Source organism: Vombatus ursinus, unplaced genomic scaffold (assembly GCF_900497805.2).
Source record: "Vombatus ursinus unplaced genomic scaffold, bare-nosed wombat genome assembly UNPS02004573.1, whole genome shotgun sequence".
Classification (NCBI taxonomy): Eukaryota; Metazoa; Chordata; class Mammalia; order Diprotodontia; family Vombatidae; genus Vombatus; species Vombatus ursinus.
Genome location: NW_020944351.1, coordinates 10,162 through 27,278, shown reverse-complemented (window position 1 = coordinate 27,278; position 17,117 = coordinate 10,162). Strand labels below are relative to the sequence as shown.

The 17,117-nt window shown below is 38.5% G+C and overlaps 1 protein-coding gene across 1 annotated transcript in view; it reads right to left on the bottom strand.

Annotated features, from left to right (window-relative positions):
* The window catches only part of LOC114024747 (ensconsin-like), a 59,042-nt gene extending 46,851 nt beyond the window's left edge, over nt 1-12,191 (bottom strand). Inside the window, exons 1-5 of the mRNA XM_027837890.1 lie at nt 12,056-12,191; nt 11,880-11,960; nt 6,963-7,126; nt 2,473-2,587; nt 1,743-1,838 (exon numbers count right to left, since the gene is read on the bottom strand). Of these exons, the coding sequence (XP_027693691.1) occupies nt 1,743-1,838; nt 2,473-2,587; nt 6,963-7,126; nt 11,880-11,960; nt 12,056-12,191 (592 nt within the window). The remainder of the gene's footprint in view (nt 1-1,742; nt 1,839-2,472; nt 2,588-6,962; nt 7,127-11,879; nt 11,961-12,055) is intronic.
* Between the last annotated feature and the right edge of the window lie 4,926 nt (nt 12,192-17,117).

The following is a 17,117-nucleotide window of genomic DNA, read 5'->3' as shown; positions in this document are numbered from 1 at the left end:
TTTACTTAACATAAATGCTGTCTTCTGGCATGGTGTTTCTTTTACTTACTGAATATTATTCACGACTTTTCTTAATGAAACTTGGCCCATTCTTCAAAATACTATTAGTCACTTTGTTTTGCTTTTGTAAAGAATGTTTCATGGCTGGTACATAGGGTTGGTGGGTTTTGATAGAAGTATTCTTCCCTAGCCCTGTCATTTTAACTACTTTATTCCCAATCTCCCGTCACCCTGCTATTCAGGCCCTTCCAGGGACCTACCTATCCTATGGCTCATTTCTAGCAAGGGTTTGTTCTTTGGATAGCTACCAAGCAACCTCAGCTAAGGTGTCTAATAGTATTTTCAAATATTCCTGTTATCAAGGGCATCTACATTTTAATAGGAAGCTCTTGACACCAGAAAAGCCGATCTCAAGGAAATCATCTCTAATGGCAGAATTTCAGGCACTGTAGAAGTGATATACGTAGTGAAGGAAGATATTTTTGGACAGAGAGGCCTCTCTGACATCTGTCTCTCAAATCACAACATACCAACTCTCTATTCTGGTCCGAGCTGAGTTTTTAATACCAAAAAAACCCCAACAACAGCAGCAACAGCAACAACAATAACAACAACAAACCACGGTAATTCAGATTATACCAGTTGGGAACCTGTGATCCTTTTGATGGAATGGGCTATTCATTGTTCCTATCTCCATAAAAAAAGAGCTTGCAATCAGCTGGGCAAGCATAACACTCGAGAAGGGGTAATTGTCAACCTTGAGAATAAGCTGTCTTCAAACATTTTTAGCAAGTCTAGTTTATCATGTCTATGTTAATAACTATATCAATATTTGAAAGCAATCCCACAAAGAACCACTATCAAGGCAAAATCACCAAACAATATAAGTTTTTATAGGTACTTTGAAGCATATAGCTGTATTTCCTAGGAAATATTTTGTATCATGGATCAATTCAGACTGGCTTCCCTCACTAAATTCTAGAGTACCTAATTCTGTGGACTAGCTGGTTCCCTAGGCCAGCTGATGTTAAATGCTGATTCCCAATTGCCATTCAGCCAACTATAACACTAAGCACTCATCTCATCACTGCCTAAAACCTTCAGTGACTGATTCCCATCACCTACTGAATAAAGTCTAGCATAATGATCAAGGCCTCCTGGAACTTGGAGCTTTCCTCCCTTTCCATTCCCTCAACTCGTCCTGCCTTTTCCCATTTCTCTGCCTTTAGTTATAGCATCCCCATGCCTGGAATGCATTCTCCTTGCCCCATTTTCACCCTCCTCCAATGCCGCTGCCATCTCCTCCAGGAGGACTCCTCTGATCCTTTCATGCCTTTAACGTGGCATTTTCTTTGTTACTTTCCTATGCATATACCTTATGTTATTCTCTACTACAGCAACTTGCATGTTATGTCCTTTCAACTATACTAAATGTAACTTTGATGAGGACAGGAATCTCTGTATCCCCAGTACTTAGCAGAGAGTTCACTGAGCATAAGAGGAACTTAATACATGTTTGTTAAGTGGAATAAAATTAGTCTGAATGAGTGAGATTTTCCTGTACAAGATCTAATACATGGCTATATATCTCTAGGGCCAGAATCCTGACAACTCTGACTCTGTGGCATATTTCCTTACCACTATGGCTTACTTCATCACAACTAGTGAAAGGGAAGCTTACAGCAGCATATGTTAGTGGAAAGTACATAGTAAGAGCAAGCAAGAATTTTGAAAACAAATACCACTGGATCCACCTTCTTCTGCAGTCTGTGGCTCTGTGGAAGAAGGGAGTTTGTCAACTAAATCTACGGGATTGGGTGGGGAAGCACTCGACAGACCTAAACAGAAAAACAGTTACAATACAGATGGAAAAATATAGACAGTGGTTTTAACTAAATACCAATAACACTAATAAAATCATATATATTCTTAAAACAGCCACAGATGATCACAAACGTTTACATTTAAGTGGACATTTATAAGTGACTAATGAAAAAAAATTCAAAAATAAGGTTTCAGGAAATTCTTGGACCACCACTTGTCCAACTCACCAATTTTCAGTAATTTTCAATTTTCTACTTATTGTTTCCTCTGTTCACTTTGTTAACTTAAGTCTTAAAAGTTTCAAAACTTAATTTTTTTAAAAGGTCCTCTTTTTCTATGGAAAAAGCTGATAAAAATTATTGTGCTTAATAAGGAGTCTCACATAACACACAGAGGATTACATATGCATCTACCATTTTTCAATCTTGGTGAATTAAATCTACCAAAATGTCAACTTCTTCATTTTAGTATATCAATCTAATGCTAATGTTATGTGGTTAAGTCTCACATTACTAACCAATATTTAGGTATAAACATTAAAAAATCATATAAAAATAAGCATTCTATTAAAATTGGGTTAATAACATGAAAAAATTCTTTGATTGCTTTTCTTTTTCACTACAGGCAATCAGTGCTACTAATAATTACCAGATTTGCTGTCTGAATCTGGTGTTACAGAGCCTCCCCATGACCATCTCTTCTGTCGCTGTTCCAGCCGGTTGCTACGTTCCAAAGTACGGTTAACCATTGCCTCATAATGTTCCTATTTAACATTTAAAAATAAATAAGTGCCCATTACATTAGTATTTGACTTTATGTATAGTTTATACAACTTCCCTCCACCCATGCACCCCACACTTCAAGCAAAAACGTATAAAGAATTGTGAGAACATAAATGATCTACCTATGCCTCACCTTACAAATCATCAGAGAATCTCAGAACTGGATGCTATCTCATAGGCCCTCTAGTCCAACCTATACATGTATGGGAAGCCCCTCTATAACATACCTGACCAGTCCTTGCACTGAAAATAACGTCTCATAAGATCTCTGATGTCTAAAGCTCTTTCTGTAGAATGCTGCTAAGTTCTAAATCTAACCACATCACTGGCCTTTAAAGTTACACTTAATTACCTATCCTAAAGAAATATTTAATACCAGGATGACAAAATGCTAACATTAAACTAAGAAAACAGTTGAATAAAATTAAAATAGATGGCTAGAATAAGATATTGAAGCAAATAAAATTGGAACGATAATACCTATGCATTAGTAGTAACAATATTACCTGAATACTGGCAACCAGAGATTCAATTAACTAATACTGTGTATGTAAAATGAAAGCAAAAGTATGGATATGTAAAAAGGCAGTAATCGCTTCCAATTTATCTTTCTATTCAACAACGCCCAATCTGCATACCTCCTATGTCCCTATAGGAAATACAAATCAAATAGCTTTTATAGTATCTACTAAAATAGTAAATTAAAAAGGTTTTTTGAAGAAAAAAGTTTTGGAGGAAAAAAGCCTATCAGAAAATTATAATGAGACCCCAAACCATGAGTAGAGGTACAGATTTTAAATACTAGCTTCTTGTTTTGTTTCTTACTTGTTAAGAACTCAGGGCTACCCTACAACCATAATGTAAATGTGTACCTTGCTTTAAGCAAATCTATTATCTGAAACTATGACTTTACACATAAGGTACAGGACTTCCAAGCCATTGCCTCTCAACAATCTAAATTCACCCCTTTTCCCCTACAGCCCCTCACCCCAATCCAATTTTTCAAGGTCCAATTAACTCCCAGTAGCCAATCTGGGGCCCAACTGAACCCTTCCCTTCTTGTTAGCATACAGAACCTACTGTGAGTATCATACAATTAGTTTAAATATTTAATTTAGCACTTAATTAGATGCTGTCTTATATTGTTTTCAAGTACAAGAGAGTAAGGTGTGGTGGAAAGAATACTCAACTCAAAGTCAGCAGGAAATTGGGTAGAAAGCTTTTCTCTAATACTGTGGGACCGAGGCAAGGCACTTAAACTGAGCCTCAGTTATAATATGACGCCTCTTGTGAGGGTCTGATGAGATAATGTATGTAAAGCACTTTACAAATCTTTACGTTCTATGTAAATAACGTCTTATATTATTATTGTCATCATTATCTCCCTCCCAAAAAAGATTGTGTTTTAAAGGCAGAGCCCGCAAATATATAGGAGGATTCTCAGTTCTATACAATAATTAACAGCAGGATTCCTTAAACAGCAAAGTCCCTTTGAGCATTAAAAATATAGCTCAGTTTACATACTTTTTTTGGGGGGGAACACACTTCATGAAGGCTGTCACATTTCAGGCTTTAACTGGTTAAAAAATTAATCTTCAATAATGATAATCAATTTGAAAGCCTTGCTCTAAATTATAACAGACATTAGTAATAATAATAATAAGAAGAAGAAGAAGAATAGCAATAGTAGTAGCTAGCATTTATATGGTGCTTTAAAGTTTACAAAGTGCTTTATGTTATCTCATTTGATCCCCACAACAACCCTGGAGATTGTGATATTATTATCCCCACTTTAAAGATAAGGAAACTAAGGCAGATAGAGTTTGACTTGCCCAGGGTCACACAGCTAGTGAGTGTCTGAGGCTGGATTTGAACTTAGGTCTTCTTGACTCCAAATCCAGCTCTCTGTCCAACAGGCCACCTAGCCACTTGTTAGGGTAAAACTATAAGTCATATAGACTGACATGCCATACAGAAATTTTTTTAATGTTGTTTCCAGAAGTGAGTATGATGGATTTCTTGTCTCAAAGATTTTTTAAATTTCACTATAGCATGCTTAGAATACTCAACTAAACAAAGCCAAACTCAGGGACAGAAGGTCTCTAACTCTGCCCTGACAATAACAATACCACAGCAACACCATCCCTACAAAGACCCTAGGTAAAAATGACTATTTCTCTGGGGGCTAAGATAAAGCTACTGAAAAAAGAGGGTGGTTTATGCCTTTTGAAGAGAAAAAAATTCAGAACAGCAGACATCTCAGAAGCAAAGAAAAACAGGTGAATATGTCAAAGAATATCAGCAATCAAGAGTTTAAAATATATACAAACACACACACATATGTATTTAATGAAAGGGAGAAGTCACCTTTCATTCTACATTATAGACGAACACTGTCTATGATAAAGATGAACACAGATTTTTATGTTACATTATAAAAATACTAATAATAGCTCACAATTCCCCAATTCTTGATCATTGAAAAAGCACTGTCTTCAGCAGTAAAGAAAGAGGCAGCCTGAGGATGTGAGGCTCAGCAAGTTCAGTGACTGGACCACATTCCCAAGCAGAGGAAGGCCAAGCCAGGACTCAAAGAAGGACCTTTTAAAAATATTTTCATTAAAATTTTTTTTCAAGTGTTGGTGTTTAAAAGGTATCCTGAAAACTTGGCTATCTGGAATGACATTCCCCAAGGATTCCAGATCATTTAGATTTTACTTTAGCAACAGGAAAGACTTTAGGGGTACCACCATTTTTCTAGTCACCCAAGTTCACACTCACCACCCCTGCAGGCAATCAGTTGCTAAGTCTTGTTAATTCTGCCTCTTCAGCATCTCTTACACCTGTCTCCTCTCTACTCACCACAACCATGCTAGTTCAGGCTCTCATCACCTCTAGTCTAGGCAACTTCAACAGCCCCCAATACAGGTCTCCCTGCATCCAGTTTCCTCTTAACTTCATCCTCCACACAGTTGCCAAATTTATATTCCTAATATGGAGGTTTGACCAGGTCACTTCCCTGTCTATGAAGCTCAAGCGCCTCCCCTCCGGCCTCTAGAGAATGAGTTTCTCTATTTGGCATTTAAAGCCTTTCAGTCTGGCTCCAGCCTCTTTCTTCAGACTCATTGCACCTTATCCCCTCCTCACCCTACATACTTCAGCTGTACTACATATACTATACTGTACTGTACTATTTGTTGTTCCCAACATAAGACACTCTATCTCCCATATCCATGCTTTTATATATAGGCTGTCCTGGTGACCTGAATGTTCTTTGCCTTCCCTACTTCCGTGTCTTAAAACCCTTAAGTCCTTTCAAGAAGCCTTTCCTCATTCTGCCAGTAGTTAATGCTCCTGCAAATAACTGTGTATTTTGTGTGTGCACACGTGTGTATGTATGTACTTATCTGTGAACATGTATCCCTCAAGAAGAATGAAAATTCCTTGAAAGCAGCGACTATTTAACTTTTCTATTTATATTACCAATGCCTAACACACAATAGGCACTTAATAAATACTTGATGAGAGGCCAGACCTATTATTATTAAAATCTAGAGTGTTAACTCCAGTAAAAATATAGGACTTTCTGAGGTTGGCTAACACTCATTAATGGATGCAGAAATGGGAAAGATTAGGGGGAAAGGGGCCAGGAAATTAGGGTTGTCTGGAGGACAGTAAGGAGAAAATCTCAAATAAATCTTGTCACCATTCAAGTAAAACACTAAAAATTCTAGGCAGCTTACATATGGCCAAGTGAGAAAACTCAAGGTCAGAGAGAAGAGCAAGGAGCTTGGGACAAAATCATGCAGCAATCCTAGTTTAGGGCCCTGAGCTGGCCTAGCCCAGTTCTACAGCCTGGTGTCCTTAGCCCAAGTAGCCACCATAATACAGCAGGCAAACTGCAGCCCAAGTCCATTAGCTGGACAGGCATTTACTCTCCAAGCTGAGAAGCACTAATCATGAAGGTTCCAGGTCTCAATATCTCAACAGATATAACATGGAAACAAAGGGGAAAAGGGAAGGTGCGGCAAACCTGGTTTTCCATATGAAGGACTGGAAAGAGAAAAGATAAGACAGAGCACGAGGCTATTAGAAAAATCTCCCAGATGTAGAACACAACAGTGGCCTTGGATTATTTGTAGCATATTAGAAGAAACATTTCTACAGCACCTACTATGGGCCAGGCACTGTGCTAAGCACTTCACACATATTACCTCATTTGATCCTCACAACCCTGGGAGGGGAAGATAGGTGCTGTTATGATCCCCATTTTACAGATGAGGAAACTGAGGCAGAGGTGAAGTGACTTGCCCAAGGTCACCCGGTTCAGAAGTATTAAGCAAACACGTAACACACCTTTTCTTCGTCTAACTTTTGCCGTCTTTTCTCTTCTACTGCTGCTCGTCGTTGCTGCTCTTTCAGCTTCTGTTCTTTTATCTTTCTCTGTCTTTCTTCTAGCTGTTTTTCATACTGGAGTCTTGCCTTTTTCTCTTTCTCAAGTAACTGTGTTTCTTTAAAAGCTACAATATTCAAAGCACATTGTTGACAAACAAAAATAGAAGAAAAAGCAGGCTTTCTTTAATACACCGAGAAGGAAGAAGCAAATGCCATTCCCCCTTTTCCTAAAACAATACAATCTGCATATTAAGTCAAACTAGGTGTCGCTGGCTAATTGAAGATTCATAAGTAAACAGAAACAACCATCAAAGAATTAACTGCATTATGCGTTCTCTACCAACTGTAGCTGTAGATCTCAAACATGTGAATTCAATTTTCTTTTTTGGAAATCTGGCAACTTAGCCTGAACTCAAATTTCAACATAAATATTTATATGGAATGTTTAAGTTACATACCTACCACAAAGTCCTACTTCAACGCTTCACGTGGCTTTTAGGTAACTCTGGGTCCTTGAAAACGACAGTAAAGTGCAAACTTTGACAGATTCTGCTAGGAAAGCTTTGAGTACAGGTCCAGACTGCCTGCAACCCAAAGACCAGTCTAAGGTATTATCAGCAGGCTGGCAACCAGGTGCTGAACTCAAAATGTTTGACCATGACAACCCATCAAACAGTGACAAATAAAAACCGTCATTAGTAAGGTGTGTCCTACTTCAGCTTCTGCAGCGAAGGGGCAAAGTGGTGGAAAAGAGAGCAGAGGGTGCTAAGAATTCCACAGGACAGAATAAAACATCAACTGGAAATCATGGAAAACAGGAGAGGCACCTCCTGTTGGAGACTAGAGAAAGGCAAATGTCCCAATTTACATGAGAAGAGAACAGAACCTATAAATTATAGGTCAGTGAGCTTGACTTTGATTTTTGGGAAAATTCTGGAATAAATCATTAAAAAGGTGGTTGGCCAATACGTAGAGAGGAGAGTGGTGATTAGAAAGAGCCAACATGGTTTGTTTGTTTTTTTTTAATCAAGAACAGGTCATGGCAGACTGACTTCATTTCCTTCTATGACAGGATTTTTAAAATAGATGAAGAGAATCCTATGGATATAGTTTACTTAGATTTTAGCATTGTTTTTGACAAAGCATCTCAAGTTATTCCTGTAAAGAAGATGGAAAGATTAGATGGATTAGAGAACAACATAATCAGATGTATTCAGACCTGGCTGGATGTCTGGACTCAAAGAGTAATGACTGATTCAATGTCAGTATGACAGAAGGTCTCCAGAGGAGGGAGTTCCCCAAGTATTGATTTTTGACCAGGTGCAATTTAACATTTTATCAATGACTCAGTTAAAGGCATGGAAGGGAGGTTCATTATGTTTGCAGATAACCCAAAATTGGGAGGGGTAGCTAACACTGTTGGAAGAATGAGGATTCAAGAGGATCTTGACTGACTACAGCATTGGGCTGAATATGGATTTCAACAGGAATAAATGTACTCTTACACTTGGGTGCAAAAAAACTTAAAACTTCACAAGTATATAATGAGAGACGTATGGTTATATAACAGTTGTTCTGAAAAGATCTGGGGTTTTAATGGACTATCAGCTCATCAGGAGTCAGAAGAGTGATATGGCAGCCACAAAAACTACTATGAATTGAGCTGCATTAAGACAGGCATGCATGGCTTCTAGGAATAAGGAGGTGATAGTCCCATTATACACTTTCCTCATCAGACTTCCTCTGGAACATTGTGTTGAATTCTAGGCACCACAGTTTAAGAAGGACATAAATAATAAAAAAATTTAAAAGGACATCTGTTGATAAACTAGATAGTATAGGGGATGGGGGGATGCCTCACCCAGGATGGTGAAGGGACTTGAGTCCATGTCATGTGAACATTAGTTGAAAGAACTAGTTTTGTTTAGCCTGGAGGGAAAAAAAGAAAGAATCGAGGGAGGCATGATAGGTATCTTCAAGGACTTGATGGATTACCATGAGGAGGAGGCAGTAGACTTTTTCTGTTTGGCCCCAGTGGACAAATCCAAAAATAAAGGGCAAAGAGGCAACTCTAAACTTGATGTTAGGAAAAATTTCCTAACAATAAAACACTGTCTAAAAGTGGAATGGGATGCCTCAAGGGGCATCCCTCCTTGGAGCTCTTCTGCACCACCACCTTTCAAGTGTGTTATAGTGGAGATTCCTTTAACATATGAGTTGGACTAGATAGTCTCCAAGGTCCCTTCCAACTTTCAAATTCTATGATTTCATAGTACAGGATTTGAAGCATATTAACATTCTCACTATAAATGAAAAAAGGAAAACTATCAGGAAATTGAAGCTAACTGGAAGGATGCCTCACAAGTTTCTCCTTGGACAGGCAAATAAAGGCATTGACAGAGTTGTTTCAATATGTGTCCAGAGACAACAATAAGCATCATTTCAAGGGACAATTGGGCATTTCATTTTCCACTGTTCATAATGGCATAAGCAAAAGGTAAACAAGAATAATTGTAACTTATGTTTCAACACCTGTTGCAAGGATGAGAAGGTAAAGAAATTCCAAGAACTCAATTAGCAAGCCACTAAATTAAGTCAACATATACCTTAACACCTAGTGACTTAGATGCAAAGGTGGGTATAGGGGAGAAGGTTGAAAATACATCATAAAATACAGTCCAGGAGGATTAAGAAAAGAAAGAGGCTAAAGACTTGTAGACTATACAGAAGACTGACCATGATGTATCATGAAGACTTTCTTCAAGAGGAGTCAGAAGGAATTGGACATGTCCTACTCTCTTTATCACCACAGAAAATGAAACTGACTATTATTAAAGACAGACAGGCAAAAACTTGTTACCAACGTGGGGAGCATTTCAGAATCAGCTCTCTGTAGAGACAAACAACTTGACAGAACAAAAAATAAACTCAAAACCAAATCAGTCCACGTGTATCATGGACAGACACTTGAAGACAGAAAATAGCCTGGGCCCAAAGTGAAATAGTAGAATGAGAGCAAGCTGGATTGCTTTTTGGCAAACTGAGTAACTCTTCACAAGCTGATCCCTGAAACAAAAACCCACCTTTATAACACTAATATTTTTCCTAGTGAAGTTATATAAATCATATAATACTGTAAATAATGAATACTGTGATCTTCCAAGAATCAAAATGGCAGGTGACCTAAATGGCAATGGAAAGATATGTGTCATTGTGTGTGTGGTGGTGGTGCTGGTGGTGGAGCTAAAGTATATTACTAACAATGACTTGCACACAAGAAGTGGCATATCCAAAAGATGCACAATCAGTAAAGCTGGGGGGGGGGAGTGGGGGAGGGAGTGGGGGAGGCACGGATGATCATGTAATCAGAGCAAGAGATAATAGATGGGAAACCTAAATGCTATTTAAGAAGACATCTTGACCACATTTAGTGGGCTCCCTATGGTGAATTTATCAGAGAAAAGAGGTACACAGAATAAGAATGTGGGGATGAGTAGTGATCTGTACCACTAAAGGATATAACTACACAGATCACAAATATAATGAATTATTGGAGTATAACACTCAATGCCAATTTCAACTGAAGCAAAAACCCAGACCAACATATGATATTTTAAAAGGAGACTGACTTCCCCTTGCCCACCTCCCAAAATGGAAATGGAAGGAATTAATGTTTACTTTCAATAGCAAGCACCTTCTATAGACTTCATTTTTAAAACTATATTTAGTACTCTAGTTTCTACACTCATAGAATAAGTCTGATAACACATCAGACAAAAGCAGAACATTGTACCCGGTCCACAGAGTTCCGCACTTAAGAAGGCTAGGTAATATCTATGCAGTCCTAAAAAAAAGTCTTCCACTTTGCTCCAGAGAGCTGTGCCATCAAAAACTAGGGTAATTAAGAATTCATTTGGATAGAGGCAAGTACTAGTTTTGCCAGGTGATTTGGGAGGCAATAGAACCGAGACATAGTAGATGCTGTATTCTTTCTGGCTATAGAAGGATTCCTCATTTAGATCCATATTTCAATACTTCAATGACTGTGACTTCATTGGGGGGGAGAGTACTGCCATCACCAAGGTAGCAGCTCACAACTTCCCTATTGCAGCTTTTCTGGCTTTGGAGGAACTAGCTGCATGTGCACTTCACTGCCACAGGCTTTGAAACCCAGAGTTACTCATCTCCATGCTACACTGAGGCATTGGCGTAGGACTTTAAATCTTTATTTCTAACCCAGGCTTTAAATGAATAATTTTCATTTATCTGGTGCTTACTCTGGGTAGCATTACTATCTCCATTTTCTAGATGAAGATGCTGAGACTTAGAGAGATGAAGGGGCTTGCCCAAGGTCAAAGAGTAATTAAGTGGCTGAGATGGCACCATAGGCCAGGCTTTCTGCCTGATGGCAAGGCACTTGCCAGTATGTCATGCTAATTATTCAGAAGTGGTGCCTTAGAACCAAAAATACACTATCTAAATGCAAAGTATTCTTTATAAGCAAAGTAATCAAAAAGAGACATGTTGTATCTGTATTAAGCATCTTGGTTCTTCAGAATTCATTCTGCTAGCATTCCATCTCATTAATGTTAAGATTCAAGTAATTTTAAAATCTCAGTCTTAGGAAAATAAAACTGCAGTTCTCCCTTTCCCTTTCTTTCCTAAAATAGAAATTACCCTTTCAGAAAGTTAAATAATCTAACCTAATCTAACATTTCCCCCTGGGTTCTCAATAGCTAATCTCACATCTGTGTGCGACATATTATACAACATGAACAGCTTAGCAAAAAGCAAATAAGCCATCCTGGAAATATCTAACCCTGACATGATCACAGACAGTCATTTGGAATAAGATCACACATGGAACCTGTAATATACCATATTGTCTTTCTCGCTCTTCTCTGCGTTCTCTTGCCAGTCTTTGCCTTTCATCAGATCTCAGAACCGAGGCATCTATCACTATATAAAAATAAATGGACAGAGAGTTAACTGAGGGTATTGGCATTTAAGAGATGACAATTTGAGAGCTATTACAAACACTGCATGACGTATACCTGGCTTAGTTGATGACTTTATATTTGAGGGGTGGGCTAGAACAGCAGCGCTGCCACTTTGGTTTCTTCTTTCTTCGGCAACTGCGTGGGCTGCAGCAACTGAAACAGACATCAAGAGGAAAACAAGGTTTGACATGTGGACTTTCACTACATGGAAATCTCTTTGGTGACCTACTTGTTCTACATATCCAGGACCATTTGTCTTCAGTTGGCCTTGCAGGATAGCCAGTGTTGGTATGTAGGCGAGTGTCTCTATGGGGCCAAATCTGGCTTGAAAGGTACAGGCCACTTCATTTACTATGTGGTTATAAAGCAAGAGAAAACACACATCACCCAGAGGAAGAAACAAAACTCTTTGTGTCCACTATGACACTCCACAATCCCATCCTCTATCTACTCTAGCTTCTAGCGAACAAGTCCATGGGTTGCTCTAACTTTTAATTACAGAACATTATAGAGTGGAAGTAACCTTAGAAATCGCTTGTCCAACTGTCTTCATTTTATAGAAGAAACTGAGGCCCAGAAAAGAGAACTGATGGAGCCTTAGCACCACAGCAAGTTAGTGACACAGACAGAGCTAGACTCTGGGTCTCCTTCCTGGCAGTCTGGGATGAGATAAAATGAAAACCAACAGGATTTGCTACCTGGCTACAAGAACAGGCTTCTGTTTTTCTTACTCAAGGTTTGATGATGCCTTCCTACGAGACTAAAATACTTGCTCAAGCAGAATTTTGACCTGATGCCCTTCCTTATTAAAGTCCTACTTGCTTGGAAGAGTTTAGACATGCTAAAGACATGAATATCTTCAATTTTCTTTCACACCTATCTTTTGCCTTTTTAAAAAAATTTATTTAGTATTTTATTTTTCCCCAGTTACATGCAAAAGTACTTTTAACATTTGTTTTTAAAACTTTGAGTTCCAAATTCTCTTCCTTCCTCCCTCCCACCCCCTTGCCACTGAGAAGGCAAGCAATTCAATATAGGTTATACATCACATCTATCTTTTGAAAAAAAGGTATGAAAACAGCACATTGAAGCTACAAGTATAGTTACTGTCATTATCATGTCAGTAGGAGACTGTCCCAGCTTGGCAAAGTCTACTACAAAAGCCAGTCTTCAAAGCATCCTGTAGTATTGTAATGTTTTTAAATATAGTTTCTGACATGCAAAGTGTATTATGATATTCCAGAAAACTGTTTTTTAGGCCTCTCTGAGACCAGTAGGAATCCCTTGCAGCTGAATGCCTCAACTCCAGATCTGTTCCTTCCTTCTCAGTACTCCCCTTTACTGCCTTTTCTGTAAAGTTCCAAACTCCATGAGTGCTTTCCCTATTTGATTTTCTGGCTAATGCCTCATGTCTCCATGACTATACAGAGATAGGAAACCAATCAGATGGGCTGAACTCAATCAAGGATGCACAGAGGACAGCCATGCTGGATATAACACAATTCTGAAGGTGTTAAGGGATCAATCCTTCAGAAATCTGAAGGAAAGAAAGCCACCAAAGGCATGGGGGAAAAGAGTCTTGAACTATATTATTTATTACTAAAATGAGGTGAATGAGAGAACATTAGGGCCTGAAAACCCTACATTCCTAACTATATAAAACTTTTATGAACAAAACCGACACACAAATTGAGGGTATCACTGACAAAGGAATGAAAAAGGAACAGGAGGGGCAGCTACGTGACATAGTGGATAGGGCACTGGCCCTGGAGTCAGGAGGACCTGAGTTCAAATCCGACCTCAGACACTTGACACTAGCTGTGTGACCCTGAGCAAGTCACTTAACCCCCTTGCCTAGATAAAAAAAAGAGAGAGAGAGAAAAAGGGACAGGAGGACAGGAGCTCCAGGTCACATGACCAACAAGATGGAGGACTCTCTCCAATCCTCACATCTCAAATTTCTCCTGAATAGGAATTATGGGCAAGAGTGTTCAATTTCAGCTGTCTCCATTGGCTTATCTAAGATACCAAGAACCCTAAAGAGATAAGCCAATGATCTGACAGCAGAGAAGGCTAACCCCTAAAACCTAATGTACAGTACTCAGCACCCCCTCTCCCAACTGCCACCCAACTCTGGCAGGGATGCACCAGAACTCAACTCCCTCTCCCTACCCCAACACCGGGCCACAGAAAACCAAAAGGCAGGGAAGCTTCCTCTGGCTGAGACTGCTGCATGGCAGCCCTCTGTACTGCAACAATACTCCAACAGAGAACTGAAGAAGAAAAAGAACGTTCTAGTAGGTCTGAGGGGAGAGGAGAAAGGTGACAGGGAAAGCACCTAAGTGGAACCAGTTCTGTCCCCCTGGAAGTCAATTGGAGCAGAAACTTAGACCAATGAAACATGAATTTCCCAATGTGGGAAGATGCTGAGTGAGCTTTGAGGTCCAGCCCTGGGTAACTACTTTCAAAAAAGTAAAGGAGTCAGAAAGTGATAGGATCATATAAAGGAGAAAGACTTAAATGACCAAAGATTTCAGGAAAACAAAAACTCAGTTAAAGATCTTGAACATAAACAGATAAACTAACAGCAAAGGTATTAACAGAAGGGAAGATAGCCTCCAGATCATCTAAACAAATCCAGACATCTCTGAATAAATACTGCAAGACAAAGGAAAACAAGTCAGAGGACCCTGTGGATTCCCAGCAGGATGTTCCTGAATAGTTTAAAAGAGAAATAAGAATTGTGAAAGCAGAATTTATGGCCTATATGGCAAAAATAATTGGCAGAATAGAAAAACTTGAATCCACAGTGGCAAACCTCACCAAAGAAACAAAGAGAGAACCAGTGCAAATAAATTGAAGTGAAGGATAATACAGACGACAACCAAAAAGCAACAACATTAAAAGAAGGGAACAGGCAAACTTCTATAAAGAATATCCTAAGGTAGACCAGATCATTAGTCCCACAACTGACTGAAAAATGGAGAGAAGCTAAGTATTTGTTGATTATAAAATAGCATTTGATTTTATAGAGCAAAACAATGCCTTAAAGGTTCTTCCCTCCAACAGTGTCCTATGTCAAAATCATACGAAATTCCTTGAAAAAAGGCTTTAAATGCCAGGCTGAGGATTTTGTATTTTATCCTAGAAACAACAAGGATCCACTGAAGACTTCTGAGTAGGGAAGAGATGTGATCAGACCTGTGTTTTAGAAATACTAATTTGGCAGCTCTGTGGAAGAGTGATTGGAGAGGGGGGAGCCTGGAAGAAGGGAGACTAATTAGGAGGCTATGGCAACAGTCCAGGAGAGTAATGATGAAGTCTGAAGTAGGGGAGAAGCTTCATGACTGATGAGAACGGGACAGATACAGGAACTCTTGTGGAAGCAAAAATGACCAAACTTGCCAAGAGCCAAGGAGCATGCCGTTAAAATCACAAGAACCAAATTATAGTCAGGCATGCCAGATTTTAATTAATTTTTTAAATGTGTGAATCACTCACTCCCACCCTTGAGATCATTGATCCACTGAAGTTAATCACTCGTTTGTCAAAGCCTCCAAGCATATGTATAATGATGAAAGCAGACAAGCGTGTTCTCTTAGAATCCCCTACTTGTCTTGGTACCCTTGGGATTCAAACCTCAGGGCTGTTAGCAAAAGGTAACACAAATTTCATTTCAGAGTTTCTTCAGAGAAGGTTAAACCCCAAAGTGAGGAAAGTTCAAACTACATAAAGCTTTACAGATTAAAATCAAACCCTGAAAATATGCCTGGAAGCAAGTCAGTTGCAAAGGTAGGTTATAGAACCCAATTATACCATGTTCTGTATAATCAATGCAGACACACTACTCTATTCTATATAAGCTGCCAGTTTCAGAAGGTCAAGGGTAAACCCAAGTAGAGCACTAATTTAAAAGCTTGGTCAACCCCCAAAAGATCAATTTTTAAAAGAGACATTAATCTGTGAGGAAAATGAATTTTTTAAAGGCACTCCCTATGCCTGCGAACCAAGACCCACTGTGAACCAAAAAGCAACCTTATTTTCAAATACTAGTCTAAAAATAAAGTTGCTTCTTAATCCACAGGAGGGTAGGAATTATAGGAGTCTAGATAAAATGAAATGAATAAAGAATGGAAAAATACAAGTTTGGGCAAAAAACTTTTCTATAATGAAAATGTAACAATGGGAAGGCATTTTAAAAATAAGAGACTGTGGCTATGGAAATACTAAGTTTAGAGAAACCTTGTAAAACTAAAACTCTCTCACATGGGGTTGGAGGAAAGCTGAGAAACTTTTTTGAGGAACTATTTACCCAATAATGTTCAATTCCAGGATGAAGTAATATATCACAATGGATCAAATCACCAACAATAAAGGGTCAGTTGGATTAGAGATCACAATACACAAATTGTTTTTAGAAGCATTTAGTACATTAAAAAGATGACATGAAAAACCTGAGGTCTTTTCTGAACACTGAACGTTTGCTATTAATGATTTTCAGATTTAGAGCAATCAAATGCTGACTCTTTTCCCTCTAAAAAACCCATCGAACTATCCTACCTAAGACTTTGCTCTAACAGGGTACAACTGAAGGCAAACAAGCTTGGAAGAAAGAACACTTCTCCATGACAACTAGTTCTATCACAGTAATAATCCTCCCAAAGCTATGCCCAGGAACAATCATCTCAAAGAGCTTAATCGCAAGTGATGCCAATGATAAATACTAATCACAATACTTATTCAGCAATTCTAAACTGTCACCCACAGCTGCTCCTCTTCAAGTCAATGCCTATAAAATGTGCAGTTACAGCTCTATATTAGTTCTCTTCAGAATCTTGTCTACAAAAGGAAAAATAAGAAACCAAAAAAAGTATTTTTATTCAGTAGCAAAGGGAATAGTGAGTGACTAGCAAAGATTTAGATTGGAAGTTTTATGAATAAAAATGGAGGAGTCACAACTTCAAATAAGGTTTTGGTTGTATTTACTACCCCAAGAAATTAGTTTGCTTGTTTTTACAGATTAATTGATTTTGTACTTACTACTGTTTGGATAGCAAAATGAAAATAAATAGCCACCACAAATTAATTTATTCAGTTCCCAATGGGCAAAGGGTGC